This window comes from Neolamprologus multifasciatus, chromosome 23 (genome assembly GCF_963576455.1).
Source record: "Neolamprologus multifasciatus chromosome 23, fNeoMul1.2, whole genome shotgun sequence".
Lineage (NCBI taxonomy): Eukaryota > Metazoa > Chordata > Actinopteri > Cichliformes > Cichlidae > Neolamprologus > Neolamprologus multifasciatus.
Genome location: NC_140460.1, coordinates 10,775,672 through 10,803,560, shown reverse-complemented (window position 1 = coordinate 10,803,560; position 27,889 = coordinate 10,775,672). Strand labels below are relative to the sequence as shown.

At 43.8% G+C, this 27,889-nt stretch overlaps 1 protein-coding gene across 1 annotated transcript in view; it reads left to right on the top strand.

Moving 5' to 3' along the window:
- The window catches only part of nfia (nuclear factor I/A), a 143,934-nt gene extending 141,902 nt beyond the window's left edge, over positions 1–2,032 (top strand). The window contains exon 12 of the mRNA XM_085150111.1: positions 1,899–2,032. Within this exon, the coding sequence (XP_085006237.1) occupies positions 1,899–1,913 (15 nt within the window). The 3' untranslated portion in view covers positions 1,914–2,032. The remainder of the gene's footprint in view (positions 1–1,898) is intronic.
- Positions 2,033–27,889: the final 25,857 nt, after the last annotated feature.

Sequence of the window (27,889 nt, the reverse complement as noted above, 5' to 3'; positions counted from 1 at the left end):
CGTCGTTTGAAGCTTTGTAAGATCCTGAAAGACGCAGGAATAAGTGGTAGGATTTAAGAGTTTAATAACAGACTGAAACAGAAGATGGCAGCAATGCATCTACAGCTGCCGTTAAACCCCGAAGAAGAAGAAGCAGTCTCCGGTATCGTAGCTGTGTCCAAAATTAGGGGCTGCATCCTTCGGATCCGATTATGTTACAGCGACGCAACGAAGGCTGTCCAAATTCGAAGACTTCTCCAAATGCGGCCGACAAATGCGTCCTCCTTTTCCTCAGATCTGAAGGATGGGTCGGGTGTGTCCTTCGTGGCCCAACCTATCCCAGAATTCATAGCGCGGCCCAGCCAATTCTAGTTTCCAACAATGGCGGCAGCTACTTAGTTTTAATATTACTCATATTACTCTTTCTGGGTCACAAAATAAACTTTTAAGATATTTTCAGGTGAGAATGTAGGTGTGTAAACTTCAAATATCTGCTCGGTTTATCAAGACGTCACATATTTGTAAAAGTGCTCCGATGTTTTTTGAGACGTCTGTTACCCACCAGCTCAATAGCTAGCCGGGGGGTTCAAGGCTCACTAGAGCCAATGAGAAAACCGGACTCCCGGCACATCGTTTTCAAACCCCCCGCGGTCTTTCGCTACTCAGGTTAAACATGATATATAAGTCACTTAGATAACTTAAAAATAATAATAATTAAAATTAATTATAGTTTGACTTTTTTCAGTGTTTTATTTGTTCCTGAGTAAATTAGTTTTGCCGAGATTAAAGTTATAATTTTCGCACAGCTGAATAAACATCAAACAGAAAACTGATTAAACAGAAGTGTGAGATGGTCGAGAATTTACTCCAGTGTCCTGTTATATTTTAGATAGCGAGGAGCAGACGGCTGAGTTTATTATACTCCACCAAGATAATCTGCAAATTTCATTAAAAGTTTAGTAAACTATCATCTTGTCTTTATTTTTAGTTAGCACATAACTTAAACACTTCAAACTGTAAGCTAATGATAGCTATATAAGAGCAGACGCATGCTGATGCAATAAGCTGTATGTTTTACATCCAATGGATGCATGATCTGATTAGCCGACTAATCACAAAAATAATCGGTGACTAGTCGACTATCAAAATAATCGTTTGTGGCAGCCCTACTTTGCACCCATATAACTGAGAGGAAGTATGGAAAACGTCATATTTGCCCTTTGTTGGGGGCAGCCCACCAGACGCCATCAGAATATATTTTTGTCACCTGTCCTACAAAAACAGGCAGTTTCACTCAAAGGTCAGTTAATGCTTTAATTTTGAACCATCTGGGTCCCAACTGTCTGGAGGTTTAATGTGGGTTTGTTTGGCCTGCTGTCAGTGTCAGAGTGAAGATCGGGAGAGCTAAGACATCTCTTATCATTCATGGACACACCTTTTCTGGTCTTGTGTTGTAACAGGATATATTGAATAACAGTCTCACTTATTTCAATCTTAAGAAATAATTCATGTTTCCTCAAAGACACATATATTTGGTTTGGCGCTACAAGCTAATCCACCTTAAGATTTATACTGTAACATCATGAATCCTTAAAGTGTGACAGTTTGGAGAATTGTTTCTATAGCAACAGGAGTTGAATACAATAGTGTATCATCTGCATAGAAAAGTCCATAAACTTCAGTCACAGTGTCATTGGTTTGTAGCCAATAACAAACCACACAACAAGCCGTCCTGGAGACTGCACGGTGGGAAGATTTCATACATCCTTAGACTAATCTTTGAAACCTTTGTGATAAATGTGTAACCCAGCTGATTGGTTCTGGGTAAATTTGGACGACAAGTACCTGCAGTCGGGATCGTCCGGTAAGTGGTTGCTAAAGCAGTCCAGGTGTTAACATCTGTTTTTGTCTCTCCACAGTGGTACCTGGGATAAGGACTCCAGAGGCCCCTCCGCCCACCTGTACGACAGATCGCTGCAGTCTCCTCTCCGACCTTTCACCTTTGATGCCAGCTGTGACAGAAAGCCCAGTCTAACCTATCCCTACTCCTTTCCTGTTCCGCCTCCACCAGCACCACACACAGGCTCAGCAGCATCAGCATGGCTACAGCGGATCAAACGCACCGTGACCCCCTGCAAACTGTATATCACAGACATCCCTGCAAACGTATGGTTCACACCTCAGTGTCCATATACAGTGCCAGACCCACCCCCCACCCCAAATCCAACCAGGTTGATAAGTACGTGGGCGACCTGAGCCTACAATCTTTGGGAAAGACTGAGTCACAGAGCTTCTGACGACACATATGCTCTCCCATCATCCTTTGCAGCGGGTGCATCCGTGGACTTACAGTCATACGAAACCCTCCCCACACTCATCACCCGCCCCCCCCGTCTGGAGTCCGATGGTTTGGAGGTTCGTGAAGTTGGGATGTGGCACAGTTGGTACGAGGGGCCACCAACATCGCCACCACCTGAGCCTTCACGGACTTCCTGGGATGGACTTCACGCCTCTCGGTTGCTGGCAGGTCAGGGAGGGAGAAGTTGGAAGGCTCTTTGAAAGGACATGGACCTGGGTGGATGTGGAGGTGTGACAGGCGCAAACAGACGCCCCCACCTGTTTCACAGAAATAACAAGAACTTCATGTGGAGGGGGGTTGTGACGGGCGACTGGGTGGAGGGTGGGTATAATCGTGGGGTTTTAGGGTTTAGGGTTTTCTTTATGTGAAGTGTTGCGACCAGATGCTGGTGGATCCGAGTTTGTTCCTCTTGGATGCTTTTTGGCTTCACGGCTCATTGATTTTTCTCTTTTCGCCACCATTTCAGCCTCCTCGTCCTCCACCATCCACCCATGGGGGTGAAGCTACAGCATGCTAAGAGTGGGCCGAAAACTCTGGTGTCCGAATCGAGGCAGGCAGATAGAGAGAAGAGCAACTCAAACTTTACCAGTGAAATATTGATCATGAGGAAAGTGCAATTTTGTTGGCTAGCTGTTGGATAGTTAAATATCTTTGTAAGATAGCTCGTTGAAAACAGTTGATGAAAAGTATATATAAATATATATTTTTCTTCCTAGTCCGCTCACACCTCTGGGACTCTAAAATAGCGGGGTAAAAAAGACAACCACACAGCACTGAAGTCGAAACCACAGCCGGGTGAGAAATAAGGCGAGCTGTATTCACTTTTATCGTTTCTTCTTTGTCGTTTGTTCATCGTGTGAATCTGTTAGATGGTAGAATGAGAATCCCTTTAACAAATATCATTTTAAACAATCAGTCTTTTAAAGCAGCTGAAGTCTGCGCTTCATTTTGTTTGAGGAGGAAAAAAAACGCCAAGCGGTTAACTTATTTTAATGAGCACATCATTTTACTTTCGATCCGAATTTAATGAAATCAGGAGAAAAAGTACCATGTGAGTTTAAGCTGAAAATAATCGTGTGGTTTAATCTCATAATAGGTGCCGCCCAGTAAGGGCCTGCCCTGCGATTGGCTGGGTCTCCTAGAGGTCAGCCAAAAGCACTTATTCCTGCAGTTGGCCAATAGGCTGTGAGTTTGTAATCAGGGGTTTTGGTTTAGCTATAAAGAGGTAGAGCAGAGGGTAACTCTCTGGAAGCTTTCGTCCACAAACAGACGGCCGACAGCGCTTCACGTGCAACTCAGCATTTTATCGATCTTCAGTTTTGTTTTTCCTTTCCTATACTATATATATAAATATATACACACACACACACACTTACGACCATCCAGCGTTGAACAAAAGTGAATTTAAGTGAAAAAGTTATTTAAAAAAAGAACAAAAAAATCTGCATGTTCTAGTGTTAGTGACAGATTTTTCCATAGATGATGTAGTTAGTGAGAAAAGACACTATATTGTAAACCCAACATCCGGCACTTGCCAGCAGCCGTCTATTAGTTTCCTCTCGCTGTCCTTCACAAACAACCAGCTCTCTTCGCTTCTCGTCATCTCTCCATCTCTCCATCCTTTTTATTTCTCCTTCCTTCCTTTTCCTGCCACAACAGATCAGTTCTGCTTCGGTTCCGAGACGTTCATTCTTCCGTTTGATCTCAGATTGCACGGAAACACGTGTTCCTCATCGATGTGCCTTGAGCTTCAATTCAGTCCTGAGAGGTTCCACGAGATCTGGCGTGGAGAGTCGTGATTGGTTGTTTCTTTCCTTTAGTTTTCCTACTTTTCCTCCATACCCGAGATGTCGTAGAAGGCATTGAAGCTGAGGAGGAACCCTTTGTATTACGAGCTCTCGGGCCTGCGTGGCGTTCTGCCCCGCCCTCCAACACCTGCAGACCCGAGCAGATGAAATCTACACCAGCTACTATCAGCTCCACGTGCTAACAGCTAAAAGCACGCTGAAGTTTGGTGGAATGAGCACCCAGTCCAAGGTCATGTGATGTTATGATGTCTGGTTTGAACAAAAGGAAGTGAGCAGCACAGTTTGAGCCAACAGTCCTGCAGCTAAAAGTAGGTTTCAGGAAGTGCAGAGGTCAAAGTTCAGGATCTCTGCTTTAGCAGTTTGGTCTTAGTTTTACAGCTGAAAGTGTTCAGCCAACAGTTTCATGATGGCAGACTTTTCAGTAAGTGATCCGACCACATCACCTAATGAGCAAAACGTCAACCAGGTCTTGGTTGGCAGCTTACGCACTTCACCTGAAGGCAGCTGGACGACTTCTTAAGGTTCCTCACCTCACTGAGAGGCTTCCTCCATCCTAAAAGTTAATGTGGAGTCCTGGTATTTCTCTCAGGACCTCCTCCAAGGTGACAACCTGAGACTCCCTGTTTCTAGAATGGAGGAAGTGTCTCCTTTAGAAGTAGGGTGAGGAGTTCACTCCTCCTGCTCCTCCACATCAAAAGGAGGCAGCCGGGCTGTCAGGCACGTCTCACCACAGAGATTACATATCTCGGCTGTCCTGGGAACCAGCACCGCCGCTGTCCTTGGAGGTGGCAGAGGCAAGGGAAGTCTGGACCCGGCCCTAGATAACCTGCAGAAAAAGTCGAGCAGCTTTAATGATAAATGTTAACAGAGCAGCATATTTGTTCGCCATGAGCAAAACAAAATGTGAAAGAATTAACACACCTTCAGGTTTTAGATATCACCCTGGGTCACCACACCTGAATCAAATGATAAGTTCATTACCAGGCCTCTGGTGGTAATTTAGCCATTTAAATCAGCTGTGTTGGATCAAGGAGACATCTAAAACCTGCAGGAAACCGGCCCTATTTTAAAGCCTGGTTAGGACACTTTTGGTCCAATGCGTTCCAGACCAGCTTGTTACAGGTGTTTAGATGGTCACATGATTCTCTGAGAGCCTGCTACGCCAGGTGTGAGTAGGCTGTCACTGCAGGTGTGCTCATTGCACTGACCTTCACGCTCGTGTTGAAGGGGCAGAGCGCTCTCCTGCGATGACTTGCGTCTGTTGCTGCGATCTCTGAACAGCAAAAAAAGTTTCTTTCACGTCTTCCTGTTTCCATTTTCAGTCCGTCAGTTCTTCTACTTTTGTTCCCACATTTGAATAACAAGGACATAAAATATGCAATACCTGCTTGCACTCAGACTTACGTAGTCTTCTGTTTCGTCTGTTTTGTGTTTGTTTTTTTCTTTCAACCAAAGTTCTTCTGTCATGTGACTTCTGTCATGCTCCATGGTCAGTCCCTGAAAATGGTGAAGCCCCGCGGCGCCGCTCAGGGTGATTTCCTCCGTTTCTTCCTTCCTTCCTTCCTTCCTTCCAGACAACCACAGTCTGACATCCGGGTCTCTCTTTCCCAAATACTTTTTATTTGATTCCTTTAGTTGCCTCTGACAAGTCCAACTTCTCGTTCGGAAACGTTTCCGACGCCACTGCCCGCCTGCTGTGACGGCGCCCGCGGCTGTGACGGTCGAGTGGTTTCTCTTGCGGGAGCCGTGTTTCTTCCTCGTGTTTGTTCTGTCTCTGTTCTTGCCTACCCTTTAGCCATGAGTTGGGCATTAATTATCTGCACTAAATATGAAATAAATAGTGAAAAGTATGAAATTAAAAAAAACAAACAAAAAAAAAACCAGCTTCCAGGGCTTAAAGCGAGTGAAGGGAATAAAAAATTGCACGGACATTTTTTGAAAGTGTCAGAAAAACTAAAAAAGCAGCCTAGCATCTAATCAGCGACGTACGGCTGCATGTAAGATAACAACACAATTGCACCGTTTTTAAAGACAGAAGATGATATAAAGCAATAGTTTGGGCAGCGTGTTTTGTTCTCGTGTTGTGTCATTTAGTTCAGCGGCGAAGAGACGGGCGGTGGGCAGAGCAGCAGCTGACTGCAAGACTTGTTTGTATGTTGTATAGTTTTATTAATTACACTGATTTTAAAGCTGCCCTATTTTCTAATGCAGGACTTTTGTAACATTGATTAAATGAGGAAAAAGTAGTGTTGTGAATTTTCTGATCGTTTGTATCGAGGCCACATTACTAGAACTGGGTTGGTTTGTTTTCTGGGAACTGGACTTGAGTTGAAAACTTTCCTGTTTCCTGATTTGATTTCTTAGTTTTTCCTTTATTTGTTTTCCTTTTTCTGTGTATTTAAGGACATTTCCTCTGTTGATGGTTTAGCATATTCCTGCACTTACACGTTTGGGCGCTGTGGTGATCAGACCTTTGTAAATGGATGTTACAGTATGCTGTATGTTTTTGAAGGTTCTTTGTTGCATCAGTGTCGATGAAGCTAAATCCAGTAATTCTGAGGAAAATTGGTAAGAAAAGCGAGTTTTTTATGCATTTTTAACATTTTCGTTTTAGGCAGGAGACAATGACATAGCCAGCCAAAGGATGCCCCTACTATAAATGCATCTCGGCATCTTTTTTTGTGTTCACCATTCCATGCGGGAAAATAAACAGCTTGATTATGCAACATGATTCTTTTTCTTTTCCATCTGTTTCTTTCTTCACTGGCCCACAAGATCACCTCCTCCTCCTCACCCAGCCCTCCTCGAGCCTGGAGGTCCGCTTTGATCTCCGTCCATCCACACATCTGCCGCTGCTCCTCACATACAGTCAGCAGGTATCAGCCGGCGAGCGGCGAAGGCCGGCTTCCAGCGTGCTCTGAGGTCCCGCTCGCGATGTTTAGAGTAAACATTGAGAGGCGAGAACGCCAGCGAAGCTGCAGCTGGCGCTGTGGCTGCCGCTGCCGCTGTGGCTGGCGCTGTGGCCTCTGATTGCTTACAAGGGTCAAAGGGTCACGATGGCCACGGTGGCAGCAACGGTATTGTCATTGTCAGCCCCTTGCTGGCAGCGCCACCATCTGTGACAGGAAGCAGGAAAAAAATCGCACGTTAACGTCAGTCAGTCAATGTGTCGTTATCCTGCTGCTAACAGGACACGTCTAAAGTTCAGTCGGGTGATTGAAAGAACGTGATTGGCAGAAACGGTTAAAGTTTAGAAGTTTAGGATTTTTACACAAGTCCACCTGTATCAAATTTTTTCTCACTCTAATGTAAACCAACTGACTTGACCAATCAGGTAGTTCCGTCACCTTTACAGTTTTGTCTTCGGAGAGGACGCCGACAGCTGCCCCGAGTGGTTTTACCGTTTTAGTGAAAGCGGCGGGACTGGCCTGCCACTCGTTTGTGACTCAGATTCTAACTGCAGCATCTCCAGAGATTCCTGTCGTTTCATCTACGAGTCTGAGCTGCGCAACGTCACAGAAAACGCATAGCGAGCCAAAACCCGCATGGTGCTGCCGCGGTGACTGCACGTCTGGCCTGCCGCTCGTGTGCTCATCGTCAGTGTGTTTTGAGTTCAGGACAGACTCAATCAGCAGAGCAGCAGTGGTCACACTGGAACTCGTTGGAGAGAGCTCTCTCACCCACCACTCCTCCTTTACATTAAAAGACACATAAACCCCACCCCCACGCTGTGTCCCACCGGCTGAACCACCAGCAGGGGCGTTTGTTCGAAACACCTCACCCGCCTGCAGCCTCCTCCACTCCACTCACCCCCACACAATCATCCAAAGCTACCAGACAGAGAGCTGGAGTCACAGACTGAAAAAGTCCAGAGGATAGCCGCCGCTCGTGTCTCCTCCTCCTCGCTGCTAACAGTAGATCCTCGGGTCGGAGGAACCGTGCCGCTCCATCAGGAAACAGGGTTGAATGAAGGCCGCGCTTTTTACGCTAATGCCTTTGTTGTTTTCACGTTTGTCCAAATTCTCCTGGGCAGCGATTAACCCCTCACACCTCACACCTCACACACCCACCCCCGCCACCCGAGAAACACATCAGACCGGGCGCCGCGCAAGTCTGCGGGTCGGAAATAATCCGAAGGGGAGTCGGTAGAGCTGGGTGTTTTTTGTCCACCCGAGGGTGAAGGCAGAGTGCTCTGGTGGGATCCGCCCCCACGCTTCGCTCTAAACCGAGTCCAAACATTTCCCACGGAGCAGGAGGAAGACATCTTTCAGCACGTCGCTGTGCCGGAGCGCCAGCCAGGAAATCAGTACAAATGGCTTCAGTTTAGAGAAATGAAGGAAAGTCGTTGGACACGAGGCAGGTAGCACTGGAGCTGCTCTCCGGCGCTCGGCTGTAATGAATCACGGTGTCACTGTTCCTTTGCAAAGATATTTATTTATCCTGCAAACATTACAAGGTGCTAAGTGTTAAATGGAGCCAGTGAAGCTGAGCTAAGCTGCAGAATGGGACAATTTGAACTCGCCATCATGCTTCCTGACAGCGTATCACAGCATAGCAGTCTAATCTGCATGAGAACTATGCACTGACTAAAAACAGACACCCACACGTGCACGTGGCACGGTGTGGCACAGCAGCCCATGTGCGTGCGCCCGCCTGCTCGCCCACGTGGACTGGTTTGATCTAAAATCTTCAGCCTCTGCCTTCTTCTTCTTCTTCTTCTTCTTCTACGGTCGGTCCTTCCATTTCCAGATCCCAGCGAGTTAAACATGTGAAAAGAAAAGAGAAACCAACCAGCATATTACACGATATATCAAAAAAGATCAAATGTAGTGCCTGTGAACTCCTGTATTATAATGCTCTTCTGAATACTGATCCAATAATTGTTTGTAACTGTTGACATTTCTGAACACCAGTAGCCTTTGCTGTCTGTCAGGCCCCTCTGATTATAGCTGATGTACAATAACCATGAGATATAACTGCATGCTCTTCCATAATCGCCTAGTAAGCTGTGACGAAGACGACAAATGAGAAAAAAAAGACAACTTCTGTTTCTGACCTCTCCCTGTACGCCTCAAACTGACTCACCTCCTCTCCTTCATCCTCCTCATCCTCTCTCATCCACCTCTTTCTAATGGGCGTGCCACCATGATGACTGCCCCAGGCCGGCGCCGGCGGCCTCAGCCCCGCCGGGTTTCAATCCGACAATCTCCAGTGAACTTTTTACATCAGCAAATGCCCGGCTGGCCTGGCCTCCCCACCTCCTCCCCTCCCCCTGTGCATCCATTGACCAGCAGAAATCTGTATGTGGCTCTGGGTGAATCCCCCTCCTCCTCCTCAGGCAGTTTCCTGCAGGAGACCAAATCGATGGCCTCGGCCTTTTTCTGCAGCGCTCAGCATTCTCCAGGACCGAACCCCCTCCTTCCTCCTCCTGCCTCTGCTGCGTCTCCCTCGGCGGGGCTTCAAACGAGCCGCTGCTCCTCCAGGATGAGAAGGGTTTAGACGGAGGAGGTGGTAGCTGCACCTGGGAGACCCCCCTCCTCCTCTCCCCCCTTCTCCTCCTCCTCTCGCAGGCCAGCTGGGGTCGATCGGCTCGTCTAGCTCACCTCCAGTGGCTCCTGCGTCTGTCGATGCCGCTCGGCTCTTTGAAACCGAACAGCTCCTTCGACTCGTGCGTCTCTTTCAGGCAGGAAACTTTCTTGATGACCACACGCTTTTGTTAGAGGACGCCGCCGCTCGATTCGCCTCCCGCCTGCTTCACTGCAGCCAGTTTTCTAAAACATGCTTTCCTGTTTTAAACTCTTTATTCATGTCTTTCTTTCTGAGAGCTCCTCAGTGCACAGCTCTGCACAGCTTAACCCTCAAACAGCCCCGACATACTGGAGCACAGGGTCATTTAACTGCTCCGTTTGTGTTCTTCACCGTTTCCTTTTCCTGTGACAGATGATCTAAAATGTTTTCATGTCATTAATGAAGGATATTAATAAAGAGCCAACCCGACTGTCTGAGAACTGCAGACAGTACAATCTAAAGATTAAAGTCACAATCAAAGCAGCATTTCCTGTAAAAATAAGAATAAAAACAAAATAAAATTCTGCATAATCTGCTCTAAATATCTTATCCATCTAAACATGTAATAACAAATGAAATAACTGCAAACTTGCTATTACATTACATGTGCAATACATTCTGGTCCAATGACATCATCAGCCACAGCGTTGGCTGATGAGCCTCCAGAGTTCAGCTGCTGGTTGTGGTTTGAATCTCTGGCCCAAAGGGAACAGTGATATTATTCTGCACAGCAGAAGAGGAGAGACGATGAAGACGACTTCCAGAGCAGTCGCTGTGCTCTCAGCACTTCTGTCCTGAGGAATGTGATGCACAGAAAGACTCACAACAGCAAACAACATTAACGTCCTGTCAGGACCACGAACTTCGTCATGCGACGATGCATGGTTCCCGGTGCAGGTCAATACGGTTGGTGGATGTAGACGGGGAAAAGAAAGTAGCCACTGCATGAAACTGCTCATGATCAGGTTACGGGTCATGACCTCAGTAGAGAGACACGCTGCTGCTGCGCTGATGATGATGATGATGAGTTTATTGAATATTTTTTGGATTTTTTTTTTACATAAAATATGAAGACAAAATTCACCAAAATCAAATAAATAAATATTTAAATATTTAATATTTAATTAAAAACAAATTTGAAACTAAAACAAAAAGAAAGAAAGAAAGTAGTGAAAAATTCTAAACTGTAAGTCAGAAAGACGGGCATTATCAGGTGGGGTTGGTTGCAAAGTGGCTTGTAGAGGCAGAAGCAGCTTAAACAGTAAAACCTGTTCCCAGTTAAATGTGTAGATGAGAATCAGCTGATGTGGACAGGCTCTGAAATCAGCTGATCTGCTGAGATTGTGATTAACTCCATGCTGGATAGAATGGAATGGAATAGAATAGAATCCAGCAGTAGGAGTTTTTGCCCCGTATTTACATTTTTGTTCAAATCAAGCCGGGGATTCATTTTTTGATTATTTTTTTTAGTTCACTCATTTTGATGTTTGCGGCAGTCATCAAACGTATTGATCTGCTCAATCAGCTTTCAGAAGCTTCTGTCGTTGCCTTTTGTCCTGTCCGCTGGAGGTGAAGCTAACAGTCACTAACCCACGACAATCTCGAGGAAGGAGAGCTTTATCTTTACCCTGAGCGTTGCTGGGCAGGCGGGCCGCAACCCGGGGCAGTCTGAGTCACATAACCGTATCCCATCATCCCACTCTCACTGCCCAAATCACCATGGAAACCAGACCCCATCTTCACCCACACCGCCACCCTGTGTTTAACCATTCAGCCATCAACTCCACCTTCATTCTCACCCAGAACTGACTGAAACCTTGTGCCTCTACAACTCTTTTATGGAACAGGGCGGCGTTTTCTGCTGCTGCCGCGCCGGTCCACCACCCGGTGTCACCAAACTTTAGTTTGTGTAGTCTCCATTAGCTGTCCATCCTCTGTGTTCTGAAGTTTGCACCGACTTCTCCGTCTGTCCTTCAGTTTCTCTCGTTTCTGTTGAAATGGTGAACTTTAGGTCCATCCCTCCCAGCCCCATTAGTGACTCCATGCCCAACAAAGACTCAATTTACTGGAAGCAAGATGTGCATTTCCTATGCAACAACGACAAAAAATAAAGACGCTAAAGCTCTATCGACCTCCTCGGTTTCTTTTTCTCTCTGTGCTGCTTTCTTTCCTTCCCAGGACAACAACTGCTGCACAATATTTATGTGCTAGCTGAACCAAACCTCCAGGTTTGACCTCTGACAATGACCTCTGCCGCAGTATCTGAAACTTTATTTCTGTTTCACAAGTCAGTCATTTTAGTCTGCTTTTCACTGCTGGAAGTTTGTTTTATATGAATCTGCTCACACCATTAACTCTGTGAAGTCTGAGTCATTGACCGTGATGATCCCAACCCTGACCTTATAACCATGATTTTTTTCTGTTTTCTTGTCAGTCAGAGGACATGAAATAAAGAATTTAACTCCCATCAAGAATTTTCAGAATTTTTTTCATTTTGTTCTTGGGTTAGGATTCGGGTCTCACCAGTGATGATTTAGACCTCACCGAGTTAATGCAAACTCAAAGCTTCTTGTGTGCAATCAATTAAAACTTATTGCATACATACTTGATATAACCACAGCTGAAAGAACGACAAACTGAAGTAGACGATGGAAAGAATTCAGGTAGATTACATCAGAAATGTCAAAAACCTGACCTGATCTAAAAAAAATTCTGGGTTACAACAACAGTGCAGAAAACACTTGAATATTGTTTTCTGCACTTTAAAACAGTCACACACATCTCTACACTCATGAGTGAGTGAATAGGGTTCTTATCAAGTGTAATTCTCTTACTGCACTGGCAGATTATTTCACTAAATTTAAGAAGATTTAGACTATAATCTATTATTTTTAACTTATTTTAAGATGGATAATTTTTGCAGTGCATGCACATGCACATCCTACACCTTTGAGCAATAATTTTAACCCATTTAGCTGATAAAATGCTGTGCTCACTTTTTCTTTCATGTTGTAATAAATTGGGGGCTGATCCGGGATGGGTTTGTTATGTGTGTATACATAGATAAGAGTGGAATTTTGGAGATGGAGGAATCCCAGGTTCTAGAGTAGTGATGTAGCATGGGGAAACAACTCACTTTCAAAGAACTGATGGAGTCATGTTAAACATCTCCATAGTTTCCTATGGGCCTATAGACAGGCTGTTGCTCCTCTTTGTGCATTTATCTGAACACACTGGAAAAAATAAGTATCGAACGCTGAACTGAGGTCTAGCAGGACAACCACAGAGATGAGTCCACTGTCAAAGGCCATAAGAAGATCATTTGTAACCTTCACTAAAGCTGTTTTTTTGTGATGAGCTCTGAAACCTGACTGAAACTCTTCCAATAAGCCATTCATGTGCAGATGATCAGAGATGATTGACAACTACTCTTTCAAGAGTTTTTGATATTAAAGGAAGGTTGAAGATTGGCCTATTATTATCTAAGACAGCTGGGTCTAGAGATGGCTTTTTAAGTAAAGGTTTAACTACTGCCACCTTGAAGGCCTGTGGTACATAGCTGATTATTAGAGATAGGTTGATGATATTTAAGATTGAAGCATTAGTTAATGGCAGGACTTCACTGATGAGTCTTGTAGGAATGGGGTCTAAAAGACACGTTGATGGTTTGGAGGAAGTAATTATTGAAATTAACTCAGAAAGATCAATTGGAGAAAAAGAGTCTAAATGAATATCAATGATACTAAAGGTAGCTGTAGATAATATTACATCTCTGAGATGGTTATGGGTATTTTTTTCTCTAATGATTAACATTTTTATTTGTGAAGAAGTTCAATAATTCATTGCTAGTTAATGTTAAAGAAATAGTTGGCTCAACAGTGCTCTGACTTTTTGTCAGCCTGGCTGCAGTGCTGAAGAGAAACCTAGGGTTGTTCTTATTTTCTATAATCAGTGACAAATAGTAAGATGTTCTAGCTTTACAGAGGTCTTTCTTATAAATCAACAAACTATTTCTCCAGGCTAAATGATGATCTTCTAAATTTGTGAGTGTAGTAAGTGTAATATTGGCATTAGCCAGTCAATGAAACAATGCTCATATGCGATGAAGATGAGCATACCACATGTCACTGTATATTACCAAATCATCCCAAAAAAACTGAACAGCCCTCTAAGCTGGCCACAGCTTTATTCATTAACCGGAGTTGGAGTGTTTCTTAAGCCAAGCTGTAAAACTTTATAAAGAGCAGAAGGGGTAACGAAAGCTGATATTTCCTGTGCTTGTTCTGACAATGGCACCTGCAGATAATCAGATCAAATTTGCTTACAAACTTGGTCGATCCAACCTGGCCAATACAGTCATCCATCCGTGTCAATGGTAAAGAGTCCGGTTTTGATACAGAATTGACTTTTCTAAAATCCATACAAAATCTTGATGTTTTCTCTGGCTTTGGCAACAGGATACATGGGGAAGCCCAGCTAGAGGAAGAAGGAGTCGCAATGTTATTTTGGAGCATAAAAGAAGCTTCAGCAGTCAAATGTTTCAGTTTGTCTGGTGCCAGTCTGGTGAACCGCTGTAGCCTACATCTCCAATATCAAGCTCATGCTTATGTTCATCCAGCAAGATGAAACATCACCAAACAAACAGATACTTCAAAATCAGTTCTGACAGCTCACTTCATTCATCTTCTGGAAAATGAGACAGCAACTTATCCAAGTTACAAGAGACTCTGAATTTATGAACCATAGAGCAAACTGTCATCGGGTTCTGGTATTTCATCGAAGAAACAGACAAAACTAGTCCTTAACACTGACTGACTGCATATTACGGTTTGATTATGTTTACATGACAGAGCTGACTTTTTCTGTTTTGGGTTTAAAGATCAGAAAGTTTCTCTTTAACCATATGAGGACCTGTATATCGGGCCTGAAACAGAGATCGCACAATTGGCAACAGCGCCTAAACATGGTCCCTTAAAACTAAACTCACAATGTTTTGTGTCCTTTATTCTAGTCTTTGCAAAGTCAACCAAGGTTTTAGGTGGCTCTGAATCAACCTAGTTATTCTTTAATACAGCGAAGAGTCCACGCACACTATGTCCAAACACAAGCTCACTGGGGCTGAAGCCTGTGGTTTCCTGGTCTGTATCTCTTGCAGCCAGAATCAGCCACGGCAGACCCTCTTTCCAGTCTCTACCAAGCAATAGGTATGCATAGATTACGGTTTATGTGCAGAGTTTCTAAAACTTCTCCAAACACATAGGATGAAAATTTTGAACCTTGGTCACTCTGTATTGTTTTAGGAATACCAAACACTGAACTGAAAACTGACAAATGGTATCTCCCATGACGTCATTAACCAGAGTGAAGCCCCTTCGAAACAACAGACCATTATGCAACATATAACCACAAACTTCACTGTGTATTTCAGCTTTAGGCAACACTCGATTGAATAGATCTTTCAGACTCTGATCATTCTGCTGCTCATGCAACAGCACATTCTGTGAAACTGTCAGAGAAAACTTATTTAAAGATGGAACCTGCAACTCCGAGTCACACTTCTGATCAGACACGTGACATGGCACGTGTAACCACACAAGCAGAAAAATCCTCTGGGAACTCAACAACACCGTCATGACAGATTGCTTTGGAAAAGATGTCACAATTGGCACAGGAGGAACATCAGCCCAAACCCCACTACCAGCCAAACCACTGCCCAAAATAAAGCAAACACCATGCATCCAGGCAACGCTGGATGTACTCCTGCAGAAGCTTCCCCTTGAAGAAGCTCACAATCAAAAGAATTCCTCTCATAGAGCAGCACAAACTCATCTGCTGGCTCAGCAGCTTCAGCAGCAGTTGAGTCTTTTTTCTCAGTGATTTAAATTGCTACTTCAGCCGGCAGCATGTTTTTAAACTGCTCCAAAATCTTTAACTCACACAAGTCATCAAATGTGGAAATTTCAAGTGCACCCAGCCAACATTTAAAATAACTTATTAAGTTAATTGAAAATAAATTTTTTAATTTTAAATTAAGGCGTTTATTGGGCAAACTCAACATATGTTTGTCCATTTCTCTTTTCTGATGTTCTGAACCTCTGCCTTTATACGGGCTCATAAGCTTTAAGCACAGCGAACCTAATTTTGGCGTAATCATATGTAAATGATGAGTGTTAAATGAGGCAAACCAAACGTGAACAAACTTACAAATGTTGGCATCCCCAAAAAACACTGACCCCAACGAAGAGTCAGGACCCAGGATAGTAAAAAGTCCCGACATAAATATTGTTTTCAGCTCTGCTGAAACACGAGGACACCAGTTCATAAATGCTAACAACACATTGTCTGTGAAAGGTTCTCACAACACTTTGTGCACATTTGCATTCCCCGTTAACCAGCTCTGTTATCTCTTTGTTTTAACTTTGTACTGTTGGATAAACTTACATCCTCACCCCTCTGAGCACGCTCAGTAATCCGTCCGTGAAGCCCTCGTCTCTGCAGACCACAGGCTGTGAAATCCAGGCAGACCGAGACCTCTGCTTCTGCTGCCTATCAGATCTGCTGATGTCAGCAGAGAGAGAGAGAGAGAGAGAGAGAGAGAGTGTCTGTGTGTGTGTGTGTGTGTGTGTGTGTGTGTGTGTGTGTGTGGTACGAACATCTCTAACAGTGTTTCACAGCATGAGCATGTGAGCATCTCTGCCCAGGACGTGTTTTTAAGTGTTTGTGATCTAAAGTCAGCTATTCAGTTAATCTCAGAAATCCTTCTTGGTTCATCTCCTCCTCCTCTTCCTCCTCCTCAGATGTGTGTTGTGTTGTTGTCGGCTGAGCTCAGTTTCCCCCCCGGGTGCCTGGTGGATGGAGGAGGGGTGGGAGCAGCCTCACCTTCTCTACTCAGGTTTCAGGGAGGGAGACGACCGCAGAGGAGCGTGAATAATTCAGCCAGCCGCCAACACCAGGCATCGCCTTTCCACAACACACACACACACATACAAAAACACACACATGGCCATGACCTGATATGCCCCCACAACACAGAAGCCAACAGTCCAGAGGTCGGGCTCACACCCTGAAACACAGATGAACACCTACACTGGGCTTCCAGAACGAGCATCAACAGAAAAGGTTTGCACCACAGGAAATGGACCCCCGGACAGGAAGTGGGGACTCTGTAAAGGATGTCAAGTGGTCTGAAATCAGAATAGAAGAGCTGGTTCTTTTTCCCTTTTTTACACACACACACACACACACCAGTTTATGTCCAACAATATTTTCACGGACCGGCTTTTAAGGTGCCGTGGATAAATACAACAAATAAAACCATTACTGGTACCAAAAAAAGGAAGATTTATTCATAATACACGGGAAAAGACCCAGCAACAACAATTAAAAAATAACAATAAAAACCTTGAAAACCATAAACTGGTACCGGTCCGTGGCCCGAAGGTTGGGGACCGCTGGTCTACCATCGTTGCTCTCCTGCTTTCTGGGAGAACTGGGACTAGAAGGAACTGGACTGAAAGTCCAAAAGGTTCCCTGGAAGTCTAAGAGAGGCACACTGAGCAGATATCAGCTGAAGCAAATATCCTTCATTTTAGCAGAGCAGTTGAGGATCTGACACTGATGGCATGTTGTCAGATATTAATCCTGGTCCATGCCACAGACGTGCAGCCACAGACGTGCAGCAGCAGCACTTCAGCGCTCTGTTTCTCTATCCAGGCTTCTGTTCCTGGTGGTACCATGACAGTTTGGATGACACAGACCTGAAGCCTGACCTGCTGTGGGAAAACCGGGTAGCTGATACTGGACCATATAGAGACATGATTGTTTTAACCTGGTGTTCACCAATGATTTTAAGTCTCAGGTGTGTGATTGGAGCCAAGCTCACGAAGCATCCCTGTGTTCCTGTCCCGTCAGCTGGGATGGGTTCAGGTGACATTCACGTTGTTTGGTCTTCTGGCCAAAATTCTGAGGTGTTTGAGCCTGGAGTGTGTCTGAGGGTGAAGAGCTTTTTCTCCTCGTTCAGGGTGGAGTCTCTTGAGAGTGCATGTTCCTGTTCCTGTTCAGCCGTGTTGTGACCCTGGGAAACCTTCTTTGTTCTGTGTGACCTCTGACCCTCAGAGAACTCTGTTGCAGGCAGCAGTGTTTGTTAGAGGTGCGTGACAGCTGCAGGTGGATCTAGCAGAACGAGCCTCTGATGAGTCAAACAGATCTCGGAGTCGTCTGCAGCGCTGTTCAGTGGATTGAATGACGCTGATCTGACATCAGGGCTGATTCTGTGCTTCTGCTGTCTGTGGGAGTTCAGATGTTAGAGTTTTGGACATGAAGCTGTGATCAGCTGTGCCTAAACTGATTGTGGTTCAGGACAAACCCAGTGAGATGGCGGACGGCATAATTTTCCCACAGATTTCAGCCGCTTATTGCAAATGTGACATTGAGAGAGTCACATGATCAAGCAGAGCAGTTTTAATAGCGTGAAACGTCGCTCGTTGTTTGTTCACTATATTTGTTTCCAGGCTGTCTTATGGACAGATTGCAGTGGGCCAGTCGGGCAGCGAGGGTGGAATTTAGAGCGTTAATGAGGGCGACTGGCCCCGGGTGAAGACACGGCTGGTGGAGTCATGGCTGCAGGCGGTGCTGTGAAGCGTGGAAACTACAGACCCAGACATTCAGGCAGAAACATGCAGGTGAAACAGGTGTGAGCGCTCTGATCCTCCGAGACTACAAACCTTTGTTACCAGAAGCTTTCTGCAGTTTTGAGCTCTAGTATCCAATCAGGTTAGAGCATCCAGCTCTGCATGCAGGTAAATGCTCCGTATGGAGACAAAAAGAGGAAAACAATCTGGAAAACAGTGGCTCACAGCTTTTCTTTTTTTCATAGATTTTTAAAGAGTTCCAAACAGGAAGTATCAGCCTGGATTTCCTTCAAGTACAAACCCCAAAATATTCCCTGTAATTTCCATAAGCTCTGGTCTCTGATCTCTGATGTTCATGTGACTGCTACAGTTTTTGTTCTAGCCTCGACCTGTGCAGACTTTTCTCATGTACAGTCGTGTAAAAAACAACAATTGTACAGGATTCTGTGCAGGAATGGAAATGGCCAGACATCAGCCAGACATCATCTGCTAGTTAAATCCAATTGATTAACTCAGAAGTGTTCAGTCTTCCCCAAAACTTCCCCAAAAACTTACCCCGAGCTCAGACAGTCCAAAAAAAAAAAAGTCTTCTGAGACTGTATAGGGCTGTTCTAGAGTCACATGTGAGGCCGCCTGTCCCACAGCTAAAGCTGGGACCAAACCGGGTCATCAACAGGACAACTATCCCAAGCACAGCAGCAAATCTCCAAAAGAATGGCAGAAAAAGAAAAGAAACAATGGCTCAAAGTCCAGACCTCAACCTGACTGAGAGGCCGTGCATAAATCAATGTTGCAATCCTCAATGAGCTGAAGCAACGCTGTGAAGGATAAAGAGTGGGCCCTGCAAAGACTCAGGGAAGACTATCAGGAATGGGTAAAGTCAGCTGAGTTGCCCAGGAAGGAGTTTCCCCACCCTTGCTTTGAGGCCTTCACACACCAAGCGTTTTGCTAAAAAATTACTCTGAATTCTGAATTTTCTGGATCTGAACTTGTAGTGTACCATATGTACACTCCGAACATGCTGTTTTTTGGCTTTAAAAGACTTACTGTGGAAAAAACTGAGTGAACATGAAGCGATGATGAGCTGATCCTGATGTTTCTGAACAAGAAAAGAAAGAAACAGATTGTGGGTTCATCTGATTGTCAGCAGGAAGCAGCAGCAAGGCTTCCTGGTTCGATCCTGGACTTGAAGCTTTCGTCCATGTTTCAGGATGTCAGTGGGGCAGTCTGAACTCTTATTGGACCACTGAGATAAAACAGGATTATTTTACTGTGTATATTAGTGTGTGACAGTCTGAGGCGCGAGCAGAATGCAGGCCTGAAGTCGTCTCTGACTGTGTGGATGCTGTGAGGCCATAAATCTTTCCAGAGGTGGATTCTGCCAATGTTTTCAGCTCCTGACGACGAAGCGAGCAGCAGCCCCACTTTTGTGGTCAAACTTCTCCATCCACAATTAAAGTTTCTCTCTCTGTTCCCGGTCATCCATTCACACCCAGCCACGGTAACCACGGTGACATTGCTGTAACAAAGGGCCACGGACACGCCCCTCCAATTTCCCCTCAGACATCCTGAAAGACCAATTACAGAAGAGGATTAAGGCGTTCCGCGTCCACACGCAAATTAGCATTAATCAAAGGGTGTGTGTGTGTTTTGGGGTGAATAGTGATGAGCTCCAGGCTCAGCGTGAACTCGTATAATTGCTCTTGGTGTTTGTGATCGATACCACACCCACCGCCGAGTGTAGCCAATGGCAGCAGGCTTCCAGCAGGTGTGTGTGTGGCTGATCAGCATCAGACAGATTTTATTCCTTAGATGGATGGTAATATTAAAACCAGAACAGGACACGAGCGGCTTGCTGAACGCCATTTGTTGATCTGAAGGTTATTTTTCCTTTTATAATGACCAGATATGCTGTTTCCTGTCTTTACTTTAAGATGAGCTTCTGTTTTTAGTTCATTATGACTCTGGATACTGTAGCACCTGTGAAAAAGAGAGCCTCAAATCAGAAGTACTCGACTGCCTGCTCTGTATCACAAATTTAGAAGATCATCATTTAGCCTGGAGAAATAGTTTGCTGCTTTATAAAAATGCCCACCGTAAAGCTAGAACATCTTACTATTCATCTGTCATGATGTGTGCTGTGGCAGGCAAGTACGGTGGCCCTGAGAGGCCAAACGGACTGCAACTTCAGAAAACACTTGCAAAAAGAAAAATGCTGCAAAAAGAAAAACACTTGCAAAAAGAAAAATGCTGCAAAAAGAAAAATGCTGCAAAAAGAAAAACACTTGCAAAAAGAAAAATGCTGCAAAAAGAAAACCACTTGCAAAAAGAAAAATGCTGCAAAAGAAAAACACTTGCAAAAAGAAAAATGCTGCAAAAAGAAAAACGCTGCAAAAGCACACAAGGCACAACGGAAATAGGAAAAAAGACAACGGAAATGTTTCTGGGGAGACAATAACCGGACGGACCAGTTGCACAAACCAAAACATGCTAACAAGTGCACTGGGACTGGGAGACACTTCAAAGAAGTGGAAGCGAAAGAGGGCCAAAGAGTAAACAAAAGTAAGTTCCGAATATTATGTCACTTATTTATGTGCAAATGTTTAATAATGAGGAACATTAAAACATTACTGTTGGCCACAATGCCGGCAAAGTTATGTGACATTAGCGATGTTTGTACTTTCAGCGTTTACTTTGTTTTAAAGTCTTTACTTTATACGGCCTTAGATAGTCGACCTTAATCTTACAGAGAATCTGATGATTTTGTGGATAATTAAAGTCAGTCATATATCCACAAACACAACAGGCTGAAAGTCAGTGATGCTGCTCGGTTTGCAGTCCTGAATATAACGGCACAAGCAGGATTCACTGCACTGTTAATGTTAGCTATGTTATATTGCTGCCTCTGTTCGGTGGTGTTGAGCCAAACGGACTTTAATGTGTGTTTGAACGAGCTGACGGTTCACTCGTTAAGCTGAAAGAAAGATGCTTTAATCACAGGAGTCACACATGTGTCCACTGTACCATCTGGGATCTCTTCTTGTTTAGCACTCGTAATAACACAAACACTAAATCCTCCTTCTCTTGTGCTGTTTTGTAGCAGTGTATACACCTGAGACTGTCACCTGTCTGTCTGTCCTGCACTCTCTCACTTTTTCTTTCTCTCTGATTTTGGAATAAAAGTATGAACATGTGTTTTTAAGTTACACTTGTGTTTGAATCCTGCAGCTTATCACACATTTGATTTCCATGTGTCACAACTGCAAGTGTCCAGAGTGAGGACAGTCTGAGGGACCCACTGCTGCACATCATCTGTGAGGCTTTGCACCCCTGATGATCCACCGGGACAAACTCAGCAGTGTGTGAGGAAGAGGAGGAGGAAGAGCCAGCAGCAGCTGACAGATGGAGAGAATAGACAGACTGTTCCCTGTTTGTGAAGGACTGCTAGGAAAGTTTAACATAACTAATTGTCTGTCCTGAATCAGTCTTATTAGGTAATGTTAAAATAATTTTATCATTCCAGTGTTTTCAGTGTGGGAGAAAGTACTCAGGGCCTTCAAGTTACACACTATGAAAGGCAGCAACAAGTTTAATGTTCAGAAACCTAAAGTATGTATCAGCAGCAGAATGGAGTAGTACTGCTGTGTTTGTTGCATCATATTGCTGTAATTGTTTATATGCTTTATATATTCTGAGGTAAGTTGATCTATAGTGTTACATCATATTCTATAATGATGTTATGTGTTTGGATACTTTCTGCCCAGTTTGACCCATTTAACAGAAGTCAGCCTGTTTAAGGCTCTGATATCTATTCTGTATGACTTAAAGCAGTTATGACATGGTCTGATTTTCTCACCCAATAAAGGAATATTTAATATATGTCACTCTTCATTCTATCAGAAACAGTTATCACAGCTCATACATTTGCTTCTTCCACACATATATAAGCATTGAGCCAAATTTAGTAATGCCAACTTATTAAAAGAACAATATTTGTCTCTTATATATAATACATCTATATATACACTGTCACAGATACTTGTCTTTAAGTGAAGATTTAAGGTGATAGGAAATATAAATAGATGCAACTTGAATCTTTACTGAAGCTCAGTGTTTGGCACAGAGTTCATGTTCACTGCTGTAATAACTAATAATGATTAATATAATATTGGCCATATTATATTTACATTACCAAAGTGAGATGACTTTAGTCTCATGAACAACATTAGCTAATTGTTATTTACTAGCTAATCTTAAATGACTGTTCAGTACAGAAATGAAGCCCAACAATCATGTTTTACAGTCCTGTGGTCTCAGCCTCAGATACTTATCAAATCACACAAAGCTCATGTAGAAACAAATGTACAAAATATGTTCTCCTTCATTTCTGTCAAACAAAGCTGTATGAAACGTTTCCAGCTGTAAGTATCATGGTTGCTAGGCAACATGGGCAGCGCGACGGAGGCTAGACCGCCCCATTTCACAAGCCTACAAGCCTCGCACTTCCGCATTACTTCTTTGAGTACGCGGCCCTTGAGGACCGTTAAGGCTGCGTACTTTAAGGCTGCAGACCCTGAATTGGGATACAGCCATATATACATGTTTTGGTTCGTGCAACTGGTCCGTCCGGTTATTGTTTCCCCAGAAACATTTCCGTTGTCTTTTTTCCTATTTCCGTTGTGCTTTGTGTGCTTTTGCAGCGTTTTTCTTTTTGCAGCATTTTTCTTTTTGCAAGTGTTTTTCTTTTTGCAGCATTTTTCTTTTTGCAGCATTTTTCTTTTTGCAAGTATTTTTCTTTTTGCAGCATTTTTCTTTTTGCAGCATTTTTCTTTTTGCAAGTGTTTTCTGAAGTTGCAGTCCGTTTGGCCTCTCAGGGCCACCGTAGGCAAGGATGTAGGACCCAAACGCAGGACTCAGAGACACGATGATTAACTAAGAGCAGCAGCTTTAGTCCTGGAGATAAACGCAAGACACGAAGCTCAAACTAGAACACTGGGAAACTAGAAAACAAAACCGGGAAACAGAGAACCAGAAGATTACCAGAAGGACAGAAGAAAAATACAGCATGGTGAGGGTACTTTTCTTCTGAGGATGCTGTCTGTGTTGAGCAGTGGCGGTCCTAGCCTGTTTGGCGCCCTGGGCGAACACTCCCTCTGGCGCCCCCCCCCCCCCCCCCCCACACACACACACACACAGACAAAACATATTAAGGATTGTACATTAACATAAAACTGTTGTACACACACACACACATATGAAGAGAGACAGAGTATGCATAGTGCGCAAACGGCTACCAAACAGCCATCATGATTCATCATACAATGAGAACAGGACAAATCAACAATTGACGATGACTAATTAATATTAAGATCTGTAACATAATGTATTGTTTGCAGTTTAGTCTGTTACTGTTACTATTTTTACCATTTCTTCTTGGAGCAACTGTAACACACATAATTTCCTTAGGGATTAATAAAGTATTCAGATTCTGATTGTTTCAGGATGACCTGCCATTATCCAATGACACATCTGTTTACCTGTATCTTTTGCTCATTTCTCTTCCTCTTCTTTTCTCTTTTTTCTAAACTGAGGACCTGATGGCTTTGAACTTTTCTTGTCCATCTTCCATTGGTTTTAATTTTGCACTCCAGTATGAACACCCATCGCTCAACCCGAGGATCACAATATGATCTAACACACCTACACCTTAGTTCACAGATTCGATTTGTCTAGGGTGCATTTCTGAGATTTCACACAACCCAGGATTCAAATCATGAATACATAATGGACTTGGATTTACATCATTATAAATGAAATGTGCTCTATTTGGAAGCAGCAGGGCCCCCCTCCCCTTTCGCCGGGTTGTGTGTGAGACTTTAAATCATCAAACTGTAAATTTTAAATTGTTATTGATCCCTTTACCCCTAGCCCTAAAGTGTATATTTATTTTCTTACTCTTCTTATATATATTGTTTGTTTACTTGCACTGCTGTAACTGGAGCCTCGTCGTCTCGTGTCTCTATATACTGGACTGTATGTATCGGAGATGACAATAAAGTTTACTTTGACTTCAGCAGCGAGCAGCAGTGTTGCCAACTTAGCGACTTTGTCGCTATATTTAGCGAGTTTTCAGACCCCCTAGCGACTTTTTTTTAGAAAAAAAGTCGCTAAAAAAAGATGTGAAAGCGCATATCACTTTTACTCTCAACAAGCAGCGGGTGCTGTAACGCAGTCAGTTCTTCTTTTACTCTTTTACTCTTATGCTGTTTTGTGGATCACAAGGTTTAAAACTACTTATAAACACACACACACAAAGTAACTCCACCAGAGTGCCTATTTCGGGTCACTTTTGCCGGTCCAAGCCCGGGTAAAGGAGCAGGGTTGGAATTGTGACATTAAAAAAACAATAATTGCTAAAATAAATTTAATTTGTAGTTCTAAATAAATTCTAAATGCATTTAGGACGTTTTTTACTCACTTTATGTCTCTTCCACGACATTATTTCTCTCTCCAACAACATAGATTACAATTACATTAGCATGACCAATTATGCAAATTAGGTGATGACGTCATTTATCGACTTCTAGCGACTTTTAGGACAGCCAATAGCGATTTTCCTTACTGAGGAGTTGGCAACACTGGCGAGCAGGTGCTGCCGCAAGCAGCAGGCGCACCTCGCAAACGAAGGGCGCCCTTACTCCCAGCAAATGGGCGATAGAAAACCGATCGGTGCCTATGCCATTCCCAATATGCGCTGGCTGACGTCGGGGCAGCATAAGTACGAGCTTTTTTTTTTTTTTTTTGCCGATGCCTGTGATGCTGCCCCCCACCACGATGCCGCCCCGGGCAACCGCCCGTGTCTAAAACCGCTACTGGTGTTGAGAGCTCAGTGGATCTGCGTTCGACTACTCCGCCTAGGCTGCACTGTCGAGCGCAGATCCACTAAGCGCAGCACAAGCTAGCAAGACAGAAGCTAAGCTCGTTGCAACATGGCAAATTGAACCTCCCTCACCCTCATTCAGATCTGGCCTTTGGAACTATTTTGGTCTTAATGTGAAGCATGACCCTGAAGGTAAGCCCGTCGTGGACAAAAGTAAAACAGTATGTCAAATGTGCCACGCAATGCTCAATTACATGGGTGGGAACTACTGCGTTAGCGCAGTTAGCTCGTTAACGTGTTGACACCGTCCAGCCCCACGCACCGGGAGATCCGCGGTAGCTCGTTAACGGAGATTTGCCGTGTTGTGCCATTAACGTCATTTCAACGAGATTAACGCTGACAGCACTAGTGGGAACACAACGAAAATGACTGCACATTTACTCCGACATCATCCTTGTGCAAAGACAAGTGGAAGCAGACAAAAACAACAAGCACGCATGCTACAAACTTTACCCGACTCATTTAGACAGCCGTTAGCACATGATTCTCCTTATGGGGACCTGATATGTTTAATATGCTGCTGAGAATATAGCCCAGAAGAAGCGTATAGTATAGCTTTTATTTTGGAAAGAGCCATTTCTCTATAATAAACTCTCTTTTCTAAAGATTAGTGATTTCTCGATCAGATAGATTTATTTTTTTATTACTTTGTTGTTTCAGCAACATTAAATTTAAAAACTGTACTTTTGAGTTAAAATATATATTTATAATTTTAATAAATGACAAATTAAAAAAGCATGAATATTTTTTGTATCGAAAAAATATCGAACCGTGACACCAAAGTATCGAACTGAACCGAACTGAACCGTGAATTTTCTGTATCGTTGCACCCCTAATGTTCACGTCAGTCTGAAGTGTTCCACAGCAGAGACATGAGGAGAAGATCAGTCTGTGAATCACAGCAGCGAGGAGAGGATGTGGAAGACAGAGTCACAATGACATGAGGAGGAGGCGGTGGTGGGCTGGGCTTCCTCCTCAGGGGAGACGTTGACCTGTCAGAGTAAATGTCTCGTCTGCAGGGACATAAAATCATATTTAAAGATCAGATGCTTTAAATCGTGACCAGCTCTGTTTGAAGAACCTTGAAGGACAGAAGAGGAGAAGAAGAGGAGGAGGAATTATTAGCTCTTCATTAGAATGGGGGGGAGGGGGGGGTTAGCAGCTCATTGCACCTCAGATGGCTCAGTACCCTTTGTTTGGTAAAAATTAATAAATATCACAATAACAGGTTATAACTGTTTACATACATAAGAATTTAAATACATGGACTGTGCTCCTGAATACTTTATGCTTTTAAAGAAACGTTTTTTCTCTTGATATTTATGACGACCAAATTTTATTAAACAATGAAATGAATGTGACACATGTCCACATAAATAAAAGTAATACAATAAAATAAACAATAATGACACTCAAAATGATGCCAGGTATATTAAATGGGTTTCAACAGGGCTAATAAAAACAACTTTGCGCTAAATTATATTTAAAGAGAGAAAAAAAAATTATATGTGAAGGAAGCACCGCCCACAGAGTGAGCTGCCTTCTTGTTCTATTTTTACATTTGAACCAAAGGACAAAAGTAAAATAAAGTAACCTATTTTTAATTATCCTACAAATGAATCTTTATTTGAAGCAGATTCATAAAGACACAGGCAGCTGCAGTACCAATATCATGATTTTCTGAATTGAACACATTGGTGATCAGATCTGTCCACAGACTCAAACATCAGGCCCGAGGTTCACATCCAGAAACGATTTTTCAAACCAAACACTCTTTAATGGAAAATCCATTTCTGCTTTCTGATATTAATGTGTAAAAATTAAACACACACACACACACACCGGTGCAGCTGAGCTTCACACAGTGCCCGTGTCACACAGTGACCGACCGAGTGTGAATATTGAAATGACTTATCTGGTCACACACACACACAGGGATTATAGCGGTCTGGCATTTATTTCGTGAACTTCCATCAACAAACACATTTGGACATCTGTCTTCGTGAGGACTTCTGACCCTGAGTCCTGGTTTGAACCCTCAGACCCTCCTCTCAGACCTGCAGGCCCCACCAGTTTCCTCGCTCCTGGTCCTCACAAAGACAGAAGTGCAGAAGGGCGCACACTCAGTTGGATGAAGGTTTGCATGAAGCTTCCACCTTATCTGCAAACTTTCCTCCTACTTCGTTCCAACTGACACAACTGTAATTTCATGGCCTCTGTTTCCCACACAGCACACTCTGTGTGTGTGTGTGTGTGTGTGTGTGTGTGTGTGTGTGTGTGTGTGTGTGTGTGTGTGTGTGTGTGTGTGTGTGTTACCTCCCAATCACAGTATTTTGTGATGACGGACATGTGTGTATATATAAATATATGTTGGACATGGTCCAAGATGAGAAGATGAACATCCACAAGTACATCAGGAAGATAGCCACAACTGACCGTGTGCTTAGTCTATACCTGAGGCACCATGGAAGGCTAGACCCCTGCACGGTATGCACCACTGGCAGATAGAGGAAGTGGCTGACATCCAAAAGACCTACCAGTGGCTGGCAAAGCTGGACTGAAAGACAGCACAGAGGGACTAATCATGGCAGCACAGGACAAATGC